General features: G+C 46.4%; 1 protein-coding gene across 46 annotated transcripts in view; it reads right to left on the reverse strand.

Moving 5' to 3' along the window:
• Positions 1-262: 262 nt before the first annotated feature.
• The window catches only part of EIF4G1 (eukaryotic translation initiation factor 4 gamma 1), a 135,447-nt gene continuing 118,079 nt past the window's right edge, over positions 263-17,630 (reverse strand). For all 46 annotated transcript variants that reach the window (XM_087965489.1, XM_087965483.1, XM_087965475.1 and 43 more), the window contains 8 exons: positions 17,342-17,514; positions 17,073-17,198; positions 16,150-16,231; positions 14,214-14,312; positions 12,220-12,354; positions 11,211-11,292; positions 8,957-9,097; positions 263-2,412 (listed from right to left, as the gene is read on the reverse strand). In XM_087965489.1, coding sequence (XP_087821615.1) covers positions 2,228-2,412; positions 8,957-9,097; positions 11,211-11,292; positions 12,220-12,354; positions 14,214-14,312; positions 16,150-16,231; positions 17,073-17,198; positions 17,342-17,514 — 1,023 coding nt within the window. In that variant the 3' untranslated portion in view covers positions 263-2,227. The remainder of the gene's footprint in view (positions 2,413-8,956; positions 9,098-11,210; positions 11,293-12,219; positions 12,355-14,213; positions 14,313-16,149; positions 16,232-17,072; positions 17,199-17,341; positions 17,515-17,630) is intronic.

Genomic DNA, 17,630 nt, shown 5'->3' on the forward strand with positions numbered 1-17,630 from the left:
TAGGATGGGAATGCTCGGTGCCTTTCAATCCAAGGCAGGGGTCTTCAAACTGGACAGCTTTTAAGACTTGTGGACTTCAACTCCCAGAATTCCTCCTCCTCCAGTCATCTTAGCTCAGGAATTCTGGGAGTTTGAAGTCCACAAGTCTTAAACTTGCCAAGTTTGAAGATCCTTGGTTTAAGGACTACTCTAGAAAGGTCTAGAAAGCAGAGATAGTCAAGACACAATGATTCTTCCAATGAAAACACCGTTAACGAGGTCATTGCCATTCGAAATTTTTTTTTTTTTCCAAACACAATTTGGGAGACAACTCTATAACGCTTCAAAACTTGCAAGGAACCTGTCCAAAGACTTTATTTTTCACGTCCCATCAAAATTAGCCATGGCCGCATGTAATCATAAGCATCGCCGAACTTACAATAACCTTCCTTTCTACGTTGCCTCTTTCCTCTTCGCCGTGGAATTTCTTCAGGCCTATTCTTTCTCCTGCCCCCACTTTTTTTTCTTTTTCCAAAGTAGCACGCTTTCTGTTTCAAAAGGCTTCGAACAACATGCCAAATTGTTCCGTATTGAGCAGCTTGAACACAGGGGCAACTTCCGAGCCTCCTCCCCTTCCTCTCTCTCTCTCTCTCTCTCTTTGTTTTGGCAGGCTGGGTGATACAAGACGCTGTGTTTTTTCACTCCCAAAATTCCTGCCCCGATCGGGCGGGGAAGGCGACATCACCCACACATCACCTTGGTTTAAGCAATGTTCTTTTTTTATTTTTTATTATTATTATTATTATTTCCAGTTTACGGTGAAAAGATGCTTTTTTTTTTTGAATCTTCAATTAAATACTCCGTAAAGAAAGAAAACAAAAACAAGGAAAAAAAAGAAAGAAAAAGGAGGAAAAAAAAAATATTTACAAATTCACGTGAACGGTAATTGTATCCATTTTTTGTTTTTTGTTTATAAAGTTTGTTTTGTTTGTGGTTTCGTTGTCGTTTGCTTTTTGTTTTGTTTTCCTTTCCATTACAAGCGCGCAGCAGCTCCGTTAACTATCCAAGTGCAGAACAAAGCGGGTTGCGGCCCTTTCCGTGCGCTCGGAGGCGGGACGGCGCAGGGCGAGACGGCAAGGGTGCGAAGGGGTGAGGTTGGCCCACGAAGGCCAAGGCAGCCGTGGTGGTGAGCTTGTGGAAAAAGGGAGAGGGGGCGGGGGGAAAGGTTCAGGGAAGCTCAGAGCCACCCTCACCTCTTGGCCAGTGAGACGCCGGCAACTCCTCAAGCAGCGACGGTGAAGGTTTGAAGTGATTTCTGTTCCGCTTGCAAAAATTGATTTCCAAAGAAACATCCATTCTGGTTTGGGGTTTTTTTTTGGGGGGGTTGTTGTTTACGTTAATTCCAGGCGGTCATGCTCCCCCTCCAAATAAAAGTGGGTGACCATATGAGAGGATCGGGGGAGAGGGGGGAAGAGCCATTTGTGGCCAGTTTAAAGAGTTCTATTCTCCAACCTCAAAAAAGATTTAATAAGTCTATATTTATATTTTATATATATATTTATATAATCTCTATATTTCAGCCATAAAGTGGAGAAAAGGAGGGTTGAGGGAGGAGAGAGAGAGGGGGAGGAGGGAAGGAGGGAGAGGGAGAGAGAGAGAGAGAGAGAGAGATGGCAGGAGCGTAGGCATTGGGTTGGCTACCCACCCTCATTTTCCATCCAAAGACATGTGTTTCAGGGGGTGCTTTGCACCAGAAGAATTGGGGTGGGGTGTCCTTCCCTCCCCCACTCAGGAAAAATCATTCAGGGCAGGTGCCCAGAGAGAGAGGGAGGGGCGGGGTAGGGGTGGGGTGGGGGGCTGAGCGGAGCGCCCACAGCAACACCTACCTCCTTGAGCATCAATTTATTATCATCAGACACAAACCAATACAGGCTGTTAAAACGGAAAAAAAAAAAAGAAAAAGAGAAAAAAAAATCCCAACCAAAAAAATAAAAAGGAAAAAGGGGGGGGGAAAAAAAGGGAAAAGAAAGGAGAAAAAAAATAAAAAGAAAGAAGTAGTCTTAATGAGGGCGGGCGGGAGGAAAAAAAAAGTGGCAGAGGTCAGCCCTGCGCCTCCTCGTTCCCCCCCCCTCCACGCCAGCGCCCCAAGGGAGTCCAGGCTCCAAGGAGGGGGCCAGAGCAGCAGCAGCAGGGCAGGTTCGGTCTGCCCCCACCCACCCCGGCCGCCCTCCCCACTCTTGCGGGCTGCTCAATTGTTGGTGTCGGATTCGTCATCAGCTTCACGCAACCAAGTGTAAAAGGCTGTGACCGACTTGAGGGCGACGCCTTTCCCTTGCTGCTCGGCTGGGTCCTTGCTCGACTCCCACTTGTAGAAGGCGTCCTCTTTAATGACGTCCTCGTCGTACAAGGCATCGAAGAACATTCGGAGGAGATCTGGAAGCAAGGAGAGTGTCAGGATTGCGGCAGTTTACTTAACACCCCCACCAGCCCATTTAAATCATGAGTCTTGAGCCAAACTTCCAAAAACTTCCAGAAAGGATTTATTGGGAGTTTAACATGCCGGCACTGCCTGCGTGCAGCTGACTCTGAGGCACAACATTCATGGTCACCCTTGACCCTGGTTTTCCCCCCACCCCCCGGGTGTATCATAATTCAATATTCTCCAATGGGACACATCCATAGCCAAGAATCATCAATCATGCTCTCCAGTTAGAATTTTGCACGGCAGAAACTTCGGTCACCCTAGTTACTATCTTTGAAAACATTGATAAAATGCAGTTTCGGTTTGCAAGCTACCACACTGCTCCCCCCTCTCTTTCTGTTGGCAACTCTAAAGAGACCATAGAAATATTTTTATGAGTTGACAGAGAGGACAGGTCAGCTGGTGAGGAGGACCTTTGCCCGCTGAGCCTTGATACGGGCAGTCCCTGACTTACGACCACAGGTGAGCCCAAACGTTTCTGGGGGCTAAGTGAGTTTTGCCCCCATTTTTACCACCGTTCACCCCACCTTGCCACCGTTGTTCAGTGAATCGCTGCGGTTGTTTATATGTTTAGTTACAGGTAGTTCTTGACTTGCGACCACAACGGAGCCCAAAATCTGTCTCTCCAAGTGAGACATTTGTGAAGTGCCACTTTTGCCTCGCCACGCTTGCTAAAGTGAATCGCGGCAGGATGTTTAAAATTAATAACACGATTGTTAAAAGTGAATCACATAACTCTGGGATGCTGCAACCGTCATAAATGCGAGTCGGTTGCCGAGCACCCGGATTTTGATCGTAAGACCTTGGGGAATGCTGTCACCGTCGTTATGCGTGGAAAAACAGTCCTAAGTCACTTTTTTCAGTGCCGTTGTAACAAAATGCCAAAAATGAACGATTGTAAGTTGAGGACTACCTGTGACATGGTTGTTAAGTGAATCGGGCTTCCCCATTAATCGTGCTTGTCAGAAGGTCGCAAAAGATATTTGCATGGCACTGGGATACACGTCATAAAATACATGCCAGTTGCCAGCCTTCTCAATTTTGATCACATGACCATGGGGGTGCTACAACGGCTGTTAAGTGTGAAAACTGGTCATAAGTCACTTTTTTCCCCCAGTGCTGTTGAAGCCAGGGGTCTACCAAACTTGGCAACTTTAAGACTTGTGGACTTCAACTCCCAGAATTCTCCAGCCAGCTTTGCTGGCTGGAGAATTCTGGGAGTTGAAGTCCACAAGTCTTAAAGTTGCCAAGTTTGGAGACCTCTGCACTAAACAGATGGTTGTAAGTCAACGGCTACCTGGAGTAATATTCGTCCTTTTATAGCGGTAGCAACTTCAGCCACGGCTTTTTATTAAAAGTTGTGCGCCTAACTGTCCAAGCCCAGTTTCTTTCCTCATCGGAGAAAGATAACACATCCTGGCCTTCCCCAAAGGTTGCGCCCATTGGATAAATTGGGACTACAACTCCCAGGATGTACTACATGTACCGGGCCAGAGAGGTTTCCAAGTGAAGAGTCTCGACACATCTGGGAAATGCCAGGTTGCAAAAGGTTGGCAATGCAGTTTTTGGCCTGCAATATTTCTCAGGTCTCAGAACCAAGCAGGAGGGCTGGACTTCAAAAGGCAGGGAGAGAGAAAAAACAATTTGATGTGTTTTAAAAGATCTGGGTGTGTGTGTGTGTGTGTGCGGTGGTTAGAATTCAGTAAAGGTAAAGGTTCCCCTCGCGCATACGTGCTAGTCCTTTCCGGCTCTAGGGGGCGGTGCTCATCTCCGTTACAAAGCCGCAGAGCCAGCGCTGTCCGAAGATATCTCCGCGGTCATGTGGCCGGCATGACTAAATGCCGAAGGCGCACAGAACACTGTTACTTTCCCACCAAAAGGGGTTCCTATTTTTCTACTTGCATTTTTTTTTAACATGCATTCGAACTGCTAGGTTGGCAGAAGCTGGGACCAGGAACGGGAGCTCACTCTGTGACGCGGCGCTAGGGGTTCGAACCATTGAACTGCCGACCTTTCTGATCAACAAGCTCAGTGTCTTAGCCACTGAGCCACCGTGTCCCTTTTACAGCGCGCATTATTTTGGAATGCAAGTATTGCAGGCTAATTCTTCCGACTGCCAGCAGGTCGATCTTGATCGGCTCAAGGTTGACTCAGCCTTACATTCTTCTGAGGTCGGTAAACTGAGGACCCATATATATTTTTTTGGGGGACGGGGGGGAATATGCTGACTCGGTAAACTGCTTAGAGAGGGCTGTAAAAACACTGCAAAGCGGTATATAAGCCTAAGGGCTATTGCTATTTTAACTACCTTGATAGCATTGCACTATCTTAATATAAATTGCTGGTGGTTTTAATTGAATACTTCGTTAATATTCGAGGCAAGCTTCTTTTTCTTTGCATATCCCTTTAAGGATTTGGCAGCTGGCAGCGTGTGAACATTTGAGAAACAGAAATTAAACCGTGCAATGGCCACTTTTGAGGGTTGCCCCTCCAAGGCTTTGCAGGACGGCTTATAAACCTGGGGCTCAGGTAACACACACCTGAGTTATGTTGATCGTTAAGAGGCCCAACGGGAATTTGTACTGTTTGTGGGTTTTGTTCCTTGCTAGGAAAATAGCAACGGTCGACAATGTCAGTGCACTCCATTCCCAGAGAAACACAGTTCTCCTCGACTTACAAAAGTTCATTTAGTGACCGCTCAAAGTTATAATGGCACTGAAAAAAGGGGACTTATGACCATTTTCCAAACTTACGACCACTGCAGCATCCCCGAGGTCACGCGATCCAAATCCAAATGCTTGACAACCGCTCATATTTACGACGTGTCCTGGGGTGAAGTGATCCCCTTTTGCGACCTTCTGCCATGCAAAAAGTCAAGGGAGAAGCCGGATTCACTTAACAACAGTGTCCCTAATTTAACAATGGCAGTGATCCATTGGCAAGAAAGGCCATAAAACGAGACAACAAATGTCTCACTAAACAACAGAGATTTTGGGCTCAATTGTCATCGTAAATCGAGGACTACCACTATAAACTTACTTGGATTAAAATAGTATTGTTAATGTCTCACTGAACAACAGAGATTTTGGGCTCAATTTCTAAAACTACATATAAGGTTCTTGGATTAAAAGTACTGCTACGCTCACTGAACAACAGAGATTTTGGGCTCAATCGTCGTTGTAAATTGAAGACCACCTGTATAAGATTCTTGGATTTAAAAAGTACTGTTTCTAAACCTTGGAGATGTTAAAGGTGTTCGGATTCAACTCCCAGAATTCCCCAGTCAGTTTCTACACATCTTAAAGTTGCCAAGTTTGGGGGAGGAGAGGGAAAAAAACCACATTATTTTACTCTTTCTGGAGAAGAAGAAAACAAAAAGTACAGGTAGGCCTCGACTTACAACCGTTTGTGTAGTGACCGTGCAAAGTTACAACAACACTGAAAAAAGTCACATGCCTGTTTTCCTCACTTATAAATGACCACATGACCAACGTGGGATTAAAATTCGGTCACTTGGCAACTGCCAAGTAGTTATGACCGTTTGGAGGGCCCCGGGGTCACGCGATCCCCATTTGCGACCTTCTCACAAGCAAAGTCAAAGGGGAAGCCAGATTCGCTTCACAACCGTGCCACCAACGTTTCACCGTTGCGCTTCACTTAACGACTGTGGCAAGAGCCATCGCAAAACGCAGCAAAATGCACTTAACGGAAATGTTGGGCTCGGTTGTGGCCGTTAAGCCGAGGAACGCCTGTTATTACTTTAACCTCATCAAAATGCCCCCCCTTTGCAAAACACAGGAGGAAGGAAAAAAGGCCAGAATTTAACCCCCCCCATGATAATCAGTAAAGCATGGAGAATATATATATATATATATAAATATATATTCTAATCTTCCTATCTTTTTTTGCAAACCATCTGCCAGAACGTCTTCAAAATTCAGCCTTAAGGCCTGATAATTTCAGACTCCTTTCCTGTCACGCTGATCAAAGGATGTTTCTCTCTGTCTGTAATTTCCCCCTCCATTATAATCAGGCATATGTGTTTCCTACCAAAAACATCAAAATCCTGCTATCTGAATGCACGATCGAGTGGAAGAGCGCAGCTGGTTCCTAAGGTGCCTAAAACCAATTTTTCCCACTTCTGATGCCTTCTGTTCTGCTTCAGTGTCCTCGTTTGCTAACCAGCTTGTCTAAGGAAGACGGGGTTTAAGGGGGGGGAAAAAAAGTGGAAACGTAGCATTTTTGAAAGGCACATTGGCTCGATGGTTTTGAAAAGTCCAGTTTCGGAGCACTGGGGGATTTTTTCCTTCCTTCTCTTTCCTTGTGATCAAAGCAACTACCCTGTTTTCCTGAAAATACGACCTATCCTGAAAAAGTAAGTCCTAGCTTGATCTTTTAAACACATAAGCCCTACCCCCAAAATAAGCCCTAATTAAGATCCCACCCACTCCAGAGTGCATGGGTAAAAATTAAGCTAGGGTGGGGCTGGGGGGTGGAGCTCCCCTACTACTTACCTTTGGACACTTGTAGCCAGGCCTCGCACACCACAACACCTGCCTTACCGGCCCATTTCTTCTGCAGCCGGCAAGGCTTTCCTGAAGGCCTCTGTAGCTGATATCAAAGCCCTGGATCGATCCAGAGCTCTATTATCAGCTGCAGAGGCCTTCAGGAAAGCCTTGCCAGCCGTAGAAGTAGTAGTTCCTGAAGGCCTCTGACAGCGAAAAGGAGGGCAGGGTGATGCATGCAAGTGAGGTTAGTCAGTGCATGACATCTTCCGAAAATAAGACCTGGTGCCTTTTTTGGGTGGCAAAAAAAATATAAGACAGGGTCTTATTTGGGGGAAACACAGAGATCTACTGGATTTTCCTAAAGGTCAGGTAATCCTTGACTTACAACAGTTCGCTTAGTGATCGTTCAAAGTTACAACGGCACTGAAAAACAAATGGTTTATGACCGTTTTTTCACACTTATGACTTTCACAGCATCCCCATGATTATGTGATCGAAATTAAAACGCCTGGCAACTGGTTCAGCTTTATGACCTTTGCTATGTCCCAAGGCCATGTGATCCCCCTTTTGTTATCTTCTGACAAGCAAAGTCAACAAGGAAGCCAGATTCACTGAACAACTGGGTTACTAACTCAATAACTGCAGTGATTCAGGGAACAACTGTGGCAGGAAAGGTCGTAATGTGGGCAAAACTCACTTAACAGCTGCCTGACTTGGGAACAGATATTTTGGGCTCGATTGTGGTCTTAAGCCAAGGACTACCTGGACAACATATCCAAAAAGGTGGCCAGATCGTAAGGCTGCTCAGAATTTTTATTTCCACCTGACTTGTCCTTTAGTCCCAAAGGTGCTTTTCCCAAAAGGCTATTTTCCCCTTTGAAAATGTTTTGTTTCTTATCCAAGAACCTTCTTCAGTTCAGAACTGAAGAAGCTTCTTGGGTGAGAAGCTAAATGTTTTATTTAAAAAATAAAAATGCAATAAAGTCCAGTTGTCTTTTGGGAAAAGCACCTTTGGGGACAACCAGACCTGGATAATTGGGAATCTCCATAGACACCTGTCCTTTATGATTCAAACTCCAATTCTCGCAAGACAGAAACATGCATGAGTGTGTGAGTACAGCTTACCTTGTTTCCCTGAAAATTAAGACCCGGCCGGAAAATAAGCCCTAGCATTTTTCAGGCTACTCATCAGCAGTATCCCCAAAATAAGCTCTGTTAAGATTGTCAACCAGACGGACGCATTTAGTGCCGGTATTTCCCTGAAAATAAGACCCAATGCATCTCTTTTGGAGCCAAAAATGGATATAAGACCCGGTCTTATTTTCAGAGAAACACAGTAAGCGGAGTCCAGGTTTGCTATTCAGGGGAAGTTCTGCTTGGTTTCCACACTTCTGGATGGGGAATTCATGCCACTGACTTTATGTCCTTCCCTCCCTCCCTCGCTTAGGATCATTTTTCAGGCATGATATTCCGCTCTGAAAAAAAAATCGGGCCAGCCAAGAGAGCCGCCGCGCGCCCGGGAGCACCCGCTGCTTTCTCCTCGCCAGGGCCAGGCGGTGGCGTGTTGCACGGAGGCTGGTCTGTGGCTGGCCCAGCTCCCTTTCCTGCCGCTCAGCGGCCTCCCGCCGCACCACCCAGGTTCCGCTCAGGTATCCGGCTGGGGCTGTCAGGAGTTGCTACCGCCGGTGCAGTTCCATGCGGCTCCAGTCTCCACGTTGCCTCGGAAAGGAAAGGCAAAACCAGGAGCCGCTGCTGCCATTGCAAAGCGCCATCGCGGCTCTTCCTTTTTGCCTTTCCCTTCCTGAGGCAACGGGACTGGAGTCAGGCGGAGCCGCGCCAGCAACTCCTGACTCGGGGCCTCGAGGGGAGGGGAAGGAGGAGAAGAAGGGGTGGGGGGAAAGGAGGGCGATTTCCAAAGATCGGAATTCATTTTAATCGAAGAATATCATGCCTGATTTTTCTGGAAGAGAGAGAGAGAAGAACTTACTTGCTGGCTGGTCCAGCTTCACCACTAGGGCTTGTAAAGCATAAAGGGCCTGGAGCTCCTTATCTTCATCACTCAAGTATTTCTGCAGCAGCTTGGCTCGGCTGTTAATCACAAGATTGTCCATCCGGTAAGGATTCTCGACTGTAACAGAGAAAGAAAGGGAGAGGTCAGCTGAACAAATGGACAGTGGACAGTTTTATGCCAAAGAGGACGCTAGCAACATTCACAACCTCTTCCCCAGACCCTCCCTCTGCTACTAATAGGATCTTGGGAGGGTCAGGGGTGCCATTCCTCAACACGCCTGCTAGGGGAACATCCTATTCTAATTCTGGACCGGTCCCATCAAACATGACTCTATTTGGTGAAGGGGTTAAACTTGGCCAGGGTTCGCCCTGTCCTCCTCACCTCTCACACTGTGGGGAATCACCAAGGCCCCTGTCTCACTCAGCACTGACAAGATCTTTTTATTCCTCTCTGCTCCTGTGGGACTAGTCAGAACTTGGGATTGTGGTGAGAGGAAAGCAGCGAGAGAGGATGGCAGTACTGTAATGTAAAACTGTGGGTGAATTCTGCCATCTGCCAACAGTTCGATCCTGACCGGCTCAAGGTTGATTCAGCCTCCCATCCTCCTGGGGTCAGGGAAAAGGAGGACCCAGATTGTTGGGGGCAACTCTGTAAACCGCTTAGAGAGGGCCGCAAAGCACTGTGAAGCTGTATATAAGTCGAAGTGCTATTGCTATTGTTCTTCAAGGCCTAGCCCAAGAGGAAATGGCTGGGGGTGGAAGGAAGATGTGAGCTTCTTGTATACCTGAAGCCCGATGTAGCAGTGAAGCTAATTCCAACTAGGAGAACCACTAAAACCTTTCAACTCTTGCCCTTTAATGGTGGGCTATGCCAACAGTGGTGAGCCCAAATGCTACTGGTTTGGTTTGGACTTCCCTGTTACACACAGCTAACCAACCACAGCCCTTCATGGTCTGGGTCAAGGTAACTTGTGAGACCATCTCACTCCACTGGGACTGGCCCGTATCACTCGTGTTGGCAGAGGAGGAGGCATGCTGCGAGTCCCGCCATCCCAATTATTCTGACTCCAGGAATAATCCTGGAAGAGGATTCAGGTTCAGGAATTGGGCCTTCTCTGCTGTGGCTCTGGAACATCTTGCCCCACATCCGCTCCCCATGTGAGGTTGGCCCCAACCCTCCTATCTTTTCATAATGGCTTAAAAACTTCCAGGTCCCAATAGGGGAACAGCACAGCGGAGGTGGTTGACCGAGTAACAACAGATCCTGCCCACACCCTCCTCCCCACATGTCCTTAAGATGTTAATGTTTTGTTTTAATGCATTTATGTTTTAACGTATACCTATAGATACAATTTTTATTATTGTTAAGCTGGTCAGAGTTACCCTATTGTAAGATGGGCAGCCAATCAATCAATCAAATAAATAAATATTCAGCACATCATAGTTGACCTGTCTTGCTTTCCCAAGCCAACAAATTTAATTAATTAATATTCAGCACATCATAGTTGAGCTGTCTCGCCTTCCCAAGATCATTTCTGCCTCAAAGATGGTGAATTTGTAGAAAATATATCCCAAGCCATACTACTGGGCTAGGACAACTTCTGGTCACAAAGCTCTCCTTAAGTTGTCCCAGAGGTGCTCTCTCCACTCCCACCTCCCCGAAGGGCAACTGGATTTTCTTGTTTTTTTCTCGTTGCAAACGTTTCTCTTCTCGTCCAGTTCTAATGGAAGTTAGAACAGAAGAAGCTTCTTGGAGGAGAAGCGAAATGTTTTCAAAGAAAAAACAAACGAGAAATTCCAGTTGCCGTTTAGAAAAGGAAAAAAAAAAAAAAAAAAAGCACCTTTGGGACAACCAACATCTGGATGGCTAAGAATCCCCATGGATCTCTCTCCTTAAGGTGGAGATATACAGTTCTGATTCTAGCCAGCTGGACAGGCCAATGGTGGAGGGGGTCTTAGAGGCTGGAATTCTGCAGTTTCTAAGTTTGCTTTCCAGGTCTCTTGGCCTGCCACCTTAGCGGTCTGGCCAACACCATCAGCTATGTTCTGTAGCCCAATCCATACTGAGGGGGTCCTGACCACCAGGAAATGCTACTGAGGGACTGATGGGGGGGGGCTGCTCTTCTCAACTGAGAGTAACTTCACCCAATTTAGCTGAATGGGATCCCCAGAGCATGTGCCTCCCGCAAAGCTCCCCCACCCGGTGCCCTTTGATAACAGTAAAGGCTTACAGACTACGGCGGAATGGCACACTGACATCATCAGGGCCCTGATAAACAAACTGGAGGAGACCTGCTGTTCACTCAGGTTTACCTGGCAGGAGAGGAAAAAAAAAAAAAAGGCTCAAAATTAGTGGTCAGAAATACAGGGAGTCCTCCACTGACAACAGTTTGTTTAGTGATGGTTCAAGGTTACAACGGCACAGGAAAAAAAAGCGACCGTTTTTCAGAGTTATGATCGTTCCAGCATCCCCACGGTCACACGATCATAAATTCAGATGCATGTCAACGGATTCATTATTTATGACGGTGTTCTGACCCAAACCCTTGTCCAATAAAACCAACACGAACCAAAAGGAACAGAAACCTTTTAATGATTCTTACGAATCCCCGGTTAAAAGGCTGCTGCAAACTAATTAACTTTGATAAGCACGAGCCTCGCCAAAACTGTGCGAGGCTGCCAAAAATAACAGGTAAGGTTACCGAGAAATATTTTACAACACAAGAGTCTTCAAATACCAACTTAACGATACTGCAATGTCCACGAGGCTGAAGTTTCAAAACGTCTTTGCTTCCTGCAAAGAACGTCCGATTCACAGCTGTCTTTTATCTTCTTGAGGGAGGGGCCATTACCTTGCAGCCTTACTCCCGAGTCGCCTGTGCTGCTGCAGTTGCTCTTTCCTGCGAGCAGCCCTGTGCGCACGCACACTTGGCACAGGCTCCTCGGGAACCTCCTCATCGCTGCTGCCAGCCCCCACAATCTCTGAAGGCAGCAGTCCACTCCCTAATGGTCCTGGCCCCTCATCTGAGTCCTCGCTCTCCTCAGCCATCCGCACCTGCTGCCGGCTAACAACAATAGACAGTTGCAGTGTCCCGGGGTCATGTGATCATCTTTTACTGATTTTTTTTACAAGCAAAATATTTTGGGGAAGACAGATTCACCTAACAACCGGGTTAATAGGAAAATAGCAATACAGCCTACTAAAAAGCTCCTGGAACAGCCCTTCAAAGGATTCCTCACCTCAATCCAATCGTATATTCTTTGGTTATTGGCATTTTCTTTTAATAGTTTATCTAGTTGTTTGCAGAGTTCTTCAGAGGTGAGCTCCTTCCGACTGGGAGCATCCGAACTGTCGCCCATGGTATATTCGACTTTCTGGAAAGAACAAAGGGGGAGCAGATCTGATTAGGGCGACAGGTCACAGGTACCTATGGAGATTCTCAGTCATCCAAGTCAATGGTTGTCTTAAAGGTGCCTTTTTTTCGAGAGGCAACTGGACTTTTTGGTTTTTCTTTGAAAACATTTCGCTTCTCATCCAAAGAAGCTTCTTCAAACTCTGACTGGATCATTGGGAATGGAAGGATTTATACTCCTCAGACAGCTGGTCATTTGCATTCTTTTTAAAGAGTCATTGAAGCCACTTGGAGGTTTATCTGTGTCCTCTGGGTCACCTGAGTAGTGCAAGTAAGTGTGGGCTTAACCTAAGTCTCCACATCCATATGCACTACTCAGGTAACCCGGAGGACTTAAATAAACTTCCAAGTGGCCTCAACTATTCTCTAAAAGATTGCAAATGACCAACTGTCTGCAAGGGATATAAATCCTTAATTCCCCACCAAAGAGAAACTAGAAAGTCCAGTTGCCTCTTGAATACAAGCACCTTTGGGGCAAACCATGACCTGGATGACTGAAAACCTCCGTAGACATTCACCCCTAGTTTACAAGAGCCGCTAACAATACCGTATCTAAAACAACACAAGGGAAAACAGAAGAAACCTCATTGCAGTAGAACCACAAGGCAACTCACAACTCCAAGCAAAAACGGCTCGTCACTCACAATTTAAAAGAAACCTCGTGGACCCACAAAACACTTGTTTCAGCTCCTAGAGAATCGTGTTTTTCAAGCCTTCCAGAAAACGAACAGAGCAGAGGGAAGGGTTTTTCCAGAGGGAAGGCTTGACAGCAGAGAAGGCATCCCTCCTGGGACTTGAGGGATGACACTGCTTAATCGACGGTGCCCCAAGTGTGTGAACTTTGCCAGAGCTGGTAGAAACAATTGCAGATACGCAGTCCTGCAAGCAACCTGGCTCAGAGCCATGCAGGCATTTCTAAGATGGCAGCCACCACCCTGAGTCGCACCCAGAAGCCAGGGTAGCTTGCAAAGAGGTGGTGTTGCATGGGCAAGTGAAAAATGTGCCCAGAACCTCACAATGGCTGCATTAGGCTTAGATTTATACCCTGCCTCTTGTTCAATAATAACAACATATAATAAAACACGCCGTACATGGTGTTCCCTCTTCCTATTTTCTCATTTGATGGTCATCCTGGGATGCAGGTTGGGCTGGGTGAGAACAAATGGTGCAACATCACACCAGCTTGCAATTATTATTATTTATTTTTTAAAAAAAGTGGGGGGAGGAAAAGTTGAGAGAAAATACATGGCGTTTCATACAGATGAGAAGATGGCATTGATCTGGCTACGGATGAAGCATTCTTAGCCCAGAATGTCACAGATCACAAGGAAGAGTTCAAAACAGTGGGATAGATTTGAAAGGATACAAATCCTGGCTTTCTGGGCATAGCCTGAAATATGAATGAGACCGAAATTAAACTCTTTAAAATCGGTGTTTCTCAGCCTTGGCCGCTTGAACATGTGTGGACTTCAACTGCCAAAATTCCCAGCTGACTGACTCCACATATCTTCATGTAGCCAAGGCACTGCACTACCACACACTGGCTTTTGCTGCAGTGCAAAGGGGAATTCTGGGACTTGAAGTCCACTTATCTTGAAGCAGCCATGTTTGGGAAACACTGCTCTAAGCCATAATACACACACTCTCTCTCTCTCCTGATCCAGCAGACCCATAAGCATCCTATGGGAATAGTATTGCTGGAATGTTACCCTACTTCAGGTGAGCAATGAGAAAGCAGGAGGCTTAAAGCTAAATTTTAATCTTAATTTTCTGTCGTTTGGATGCTGTCACCAACCTTCCTACTCAGCAATTGCTCCTTACCTGTTCTGTGATGAACTTATTGATATCCTGGTTCTCCGGCAGGAATTCTTTCCAACTCAGTCCACCTTCTCTCCATAATGTTCCTGCCTTCTTGTGGCTCTACAGCGAAGAGAAACAATCTTTGCACCATTTTGTGTACAACCTCACTGAAATGACAGCCGTCCCCCCCTGCTTTGTCACGAAACCTACACTGAAAGAGATGCTGTGAATTTGTGTTGTGTGTTTGGGGCAATAGACTCAAAACAGCATCTATATCTAAAGGCTAATGTATCACAGGTGGGTTTTTTTCTCTTAATTCTAGAAAAGAGGTCTCCAAATTTGGCAGCTTCAATAAGACTGGTGGACTCCAGCTGGCTGGAGAATTCTGGGAGTTGAAATCCACAAGTCTTAAAATTGCCAAATTTGGGGACCCCTGTTCTAGAAGGACAAGTAGAATACAGGTAGATCTTGACTTACAATCATTTGTTTAGTGACTCCTTAACGCTATAATGGGGTTGAGAAAAGTGACTTGCAAGCAATCCTCCCACTTATGACACCTGCACCATCCTTAAGTCACGTGATCAAAATTCAGGCGCTTGGCAACTGGCATGTATTTTACGATGGTTGCAGCGTCCCAGGATTGTGTGATCACCACTTGTGACTTTCCCACCTGGCTTTCAACAAGCAAATGGGGGAAGCTGAGATTGCTTAACAACTTTGTGATTCATTTAACAACCACCTTGGTTGCCAACAAAAATTCTGATTCCAATTGTGGTCCTTAAGTCAAGGACTACCTGTCAATCATTCACCAAGAAGGCCCTACTATCAACTCCCACTAAACCACCTGCTCATTCTCAAAGATCCATCTCATCCTGGGCACCCCCTTTTTTTGAACTATTACCATCTGGCAGGCAGTACAGGACAATAAAAACAAGGACAAATAGGCTGAAAAACAGCTTCTATCCCAGGGCAGTAGCTCTGTTGAATTCTACTGTATGGTGCAATATTAATGCAACATCAGGGGTTTTCAATCCAACGTATAGAATATGAAGGATGTGCGTTTGTGTTTATTTTCATAGTCATAATGTACACTGAAGATGGCATTTAATTTTGTTGTATGAGGTGCAATGACAATAAAGTAAATGAAGCTAAACTGAGCTCACAGCTCTTCTCTAAATGTGGAAGGAGAGTGAAAGATTGTGTTAGATGTTGTTTTGGGTCAAGTGAACCAAAAGCTGCGAAATAAGGCGCATTCTAGAGGCCGATTTATCTGAATGGGCTTCTCCTAGATCAGGGGTTGCCAACCTTTTGCACCTCAGGGACCACCAAACTCATAATTTTAAATCCCGCGGACCACTAATATGAATTTTGACTGACGGTGGCTTGCTGACGTTGGTGGGAAATTCGGTCCCATATTCCAGAGCTGCAGTACTTTGGTCATCCCAGAGCAGCTGCTCCTCCACCCGGGTGCACCGGCCTCCCACGGACTGGAGGAGCTGCTCCGGGATGACCAAAGGGCCAGTCCTGTGACTACTGCAGCTCTGGAATATGGGACCGACTTTCCCACCAACGTTAGCAAGCCACCCCGGGGCAAATTTCCCTCCCCCGCCGTTGGTCTTACCTTCCAATTCTAACTCGCGTGGCTCTACTCAAGGTAAGGTTTGCACTTGGCCGAAGGGTGGGGGCCAGCAGGTGAGTGGGCCATGTGGGCGGTGCAGCCTTGTGTTCTCATGCAGCCTGGATTAATTGATTTGGGGGGGACATTTCTCTGCAGACCACCAAAATTTTCTCGCGGACCACCAGTGATCCCCGACCCACCGGTTGGTGACCACTGTCCTAGGTAACCCAATAACAGGGACACACGACGGTGCTAAGCGAACACGTGACCCACAAGGGTCCCTCTTCTCAATCCTTCACAGAGACCAATAAGCAGATGGTTGCTTGCAGGAGAACATACCATTCCTTTGCAAAGTAGGCCCAGGATCTCCACCAATAGAGTTGTGGCTTTGCCAATAGGGACTAGGGGCTTGGCGATCTCCCTGGGAAAAAAAAAGCAGAAAGAGGAAAGAAGGTCATACAACAGGATGGGAAGCAAGAGCAGAAAGCACAGGAGTTTTTATGGAGATTCTCAATGATCCAGGTCACAATAATTCCAAAGGTGCTTTTTCTGTAAGACTTCCCCATTGGACTTCCTTGGTTGTTGTTCTTTTTTTAAAAAAAGGTTTCACTTCTTATCCAAGAAGCTTCTTCTGTTCTAACTAAGAATTCCCCAGCATTCAGTTAGAACTGAAGAAGCTTCTTGGATGAGCTTCTTTTTTAAAACCACCACCGTTGAGGTATTCCCCATTAGAAGAATGAGTGCACTCAGGGAAACGTAGTGAGAGTGATGTTGAATAACACACAACCAGCATACAGATACACTGAATAGTAAAATGTAGGTTTTACTTCCAGTAAATGGGTAAACAAAGTCCAACAAAAAGCCCAAATCATACACAGTTAAAGCAGTTAGTATCAGTCCAGGGATAATCCAAAAACGAAGTCAAGTATCATAAACAGAGTTCAGTAAACAGAGTTTTCTAACAGTTGCAAGACTCACAGCAATCCAAGCAGAACGACGACCAGGCAAAAGGCAAAAGAGGAAATGCAAGAGAGAGCAAACCAGGTTTCTGGCTCCATCTTATGGCCGTTGGAGGAACCTCAGCCAATCACAATTACAGCATTCTCTTAAAGATACAACAGTCTTAAATTAACTATCCTGGTTTATATATTTCCAGCCCAACTGTTGGTGACTATCATTCCTAAAAACCACCACCAAAGAAGTACAGTTGACTTTTGGAAAAGCACCTTTGGAACAAAACGCAGGGTTGTCGCTTAGCTTACCTGAAGAGCTCCTCCATGGGAATCCCGCCTTCTCTTAAAATGGGGGTGATAATCTCTGCCAAGTACAGCCATATATGGGGTATATCAATCTCCATGTCTTCCCCGATCTCCAGGATCTCTTGAAGTCTAGAAGTCAAAAGCCAGGCGTGAGGATCGTGCCAGCTTCTAGGATTCCTGGCGGTGTGTCATCCTCCTCCTTCTCCCCAACCCTTCGGCAACCCTTCCCGCAGCTCTTCCTGGTGAGAGGCAGCCTCCCCCCGCCCCCTTACCCTTTATAGTACTGCTCCTTGGAGAGGTGGCCTGCCTTGACCAAGTGGTAGAGGAGAAGCCCCATGTGCTCGCGAGCGATGGTGCTTCGCTCTAACGTGGACTCGATGCCATTCCGGACAAAGATGTAGAGCTGAGTGGGGCAGCCCAGTTCCTGTACGCACTGCAGAGCTTCCTGGAAAGAGAAAGGAAGGAGGAGATTGCACCAAGGTCAGGAAGAGACCTCAATGGAAGAGACCTCAAAGGTCTTCTAGTCCAGGGGTCTCCAACCTTGGGAACTTTAAGACTTGT

This window comes from Notechis scutatus, chromosome 4 (genome assembly GCF_049901735.1).
Source record: "Notechis scutatus isolate UNSWTSFEM ecotype Mainland chromosome 4, rNotScu1.2, whole genome shotgun sequence".
In the NCBI taxonomy this organism is placed as follows: Eukaryota; Metazoa; Chordata; class Lepidosauria; order Squamata; family Elapidae; genus Notechis; species Notechis scutatus.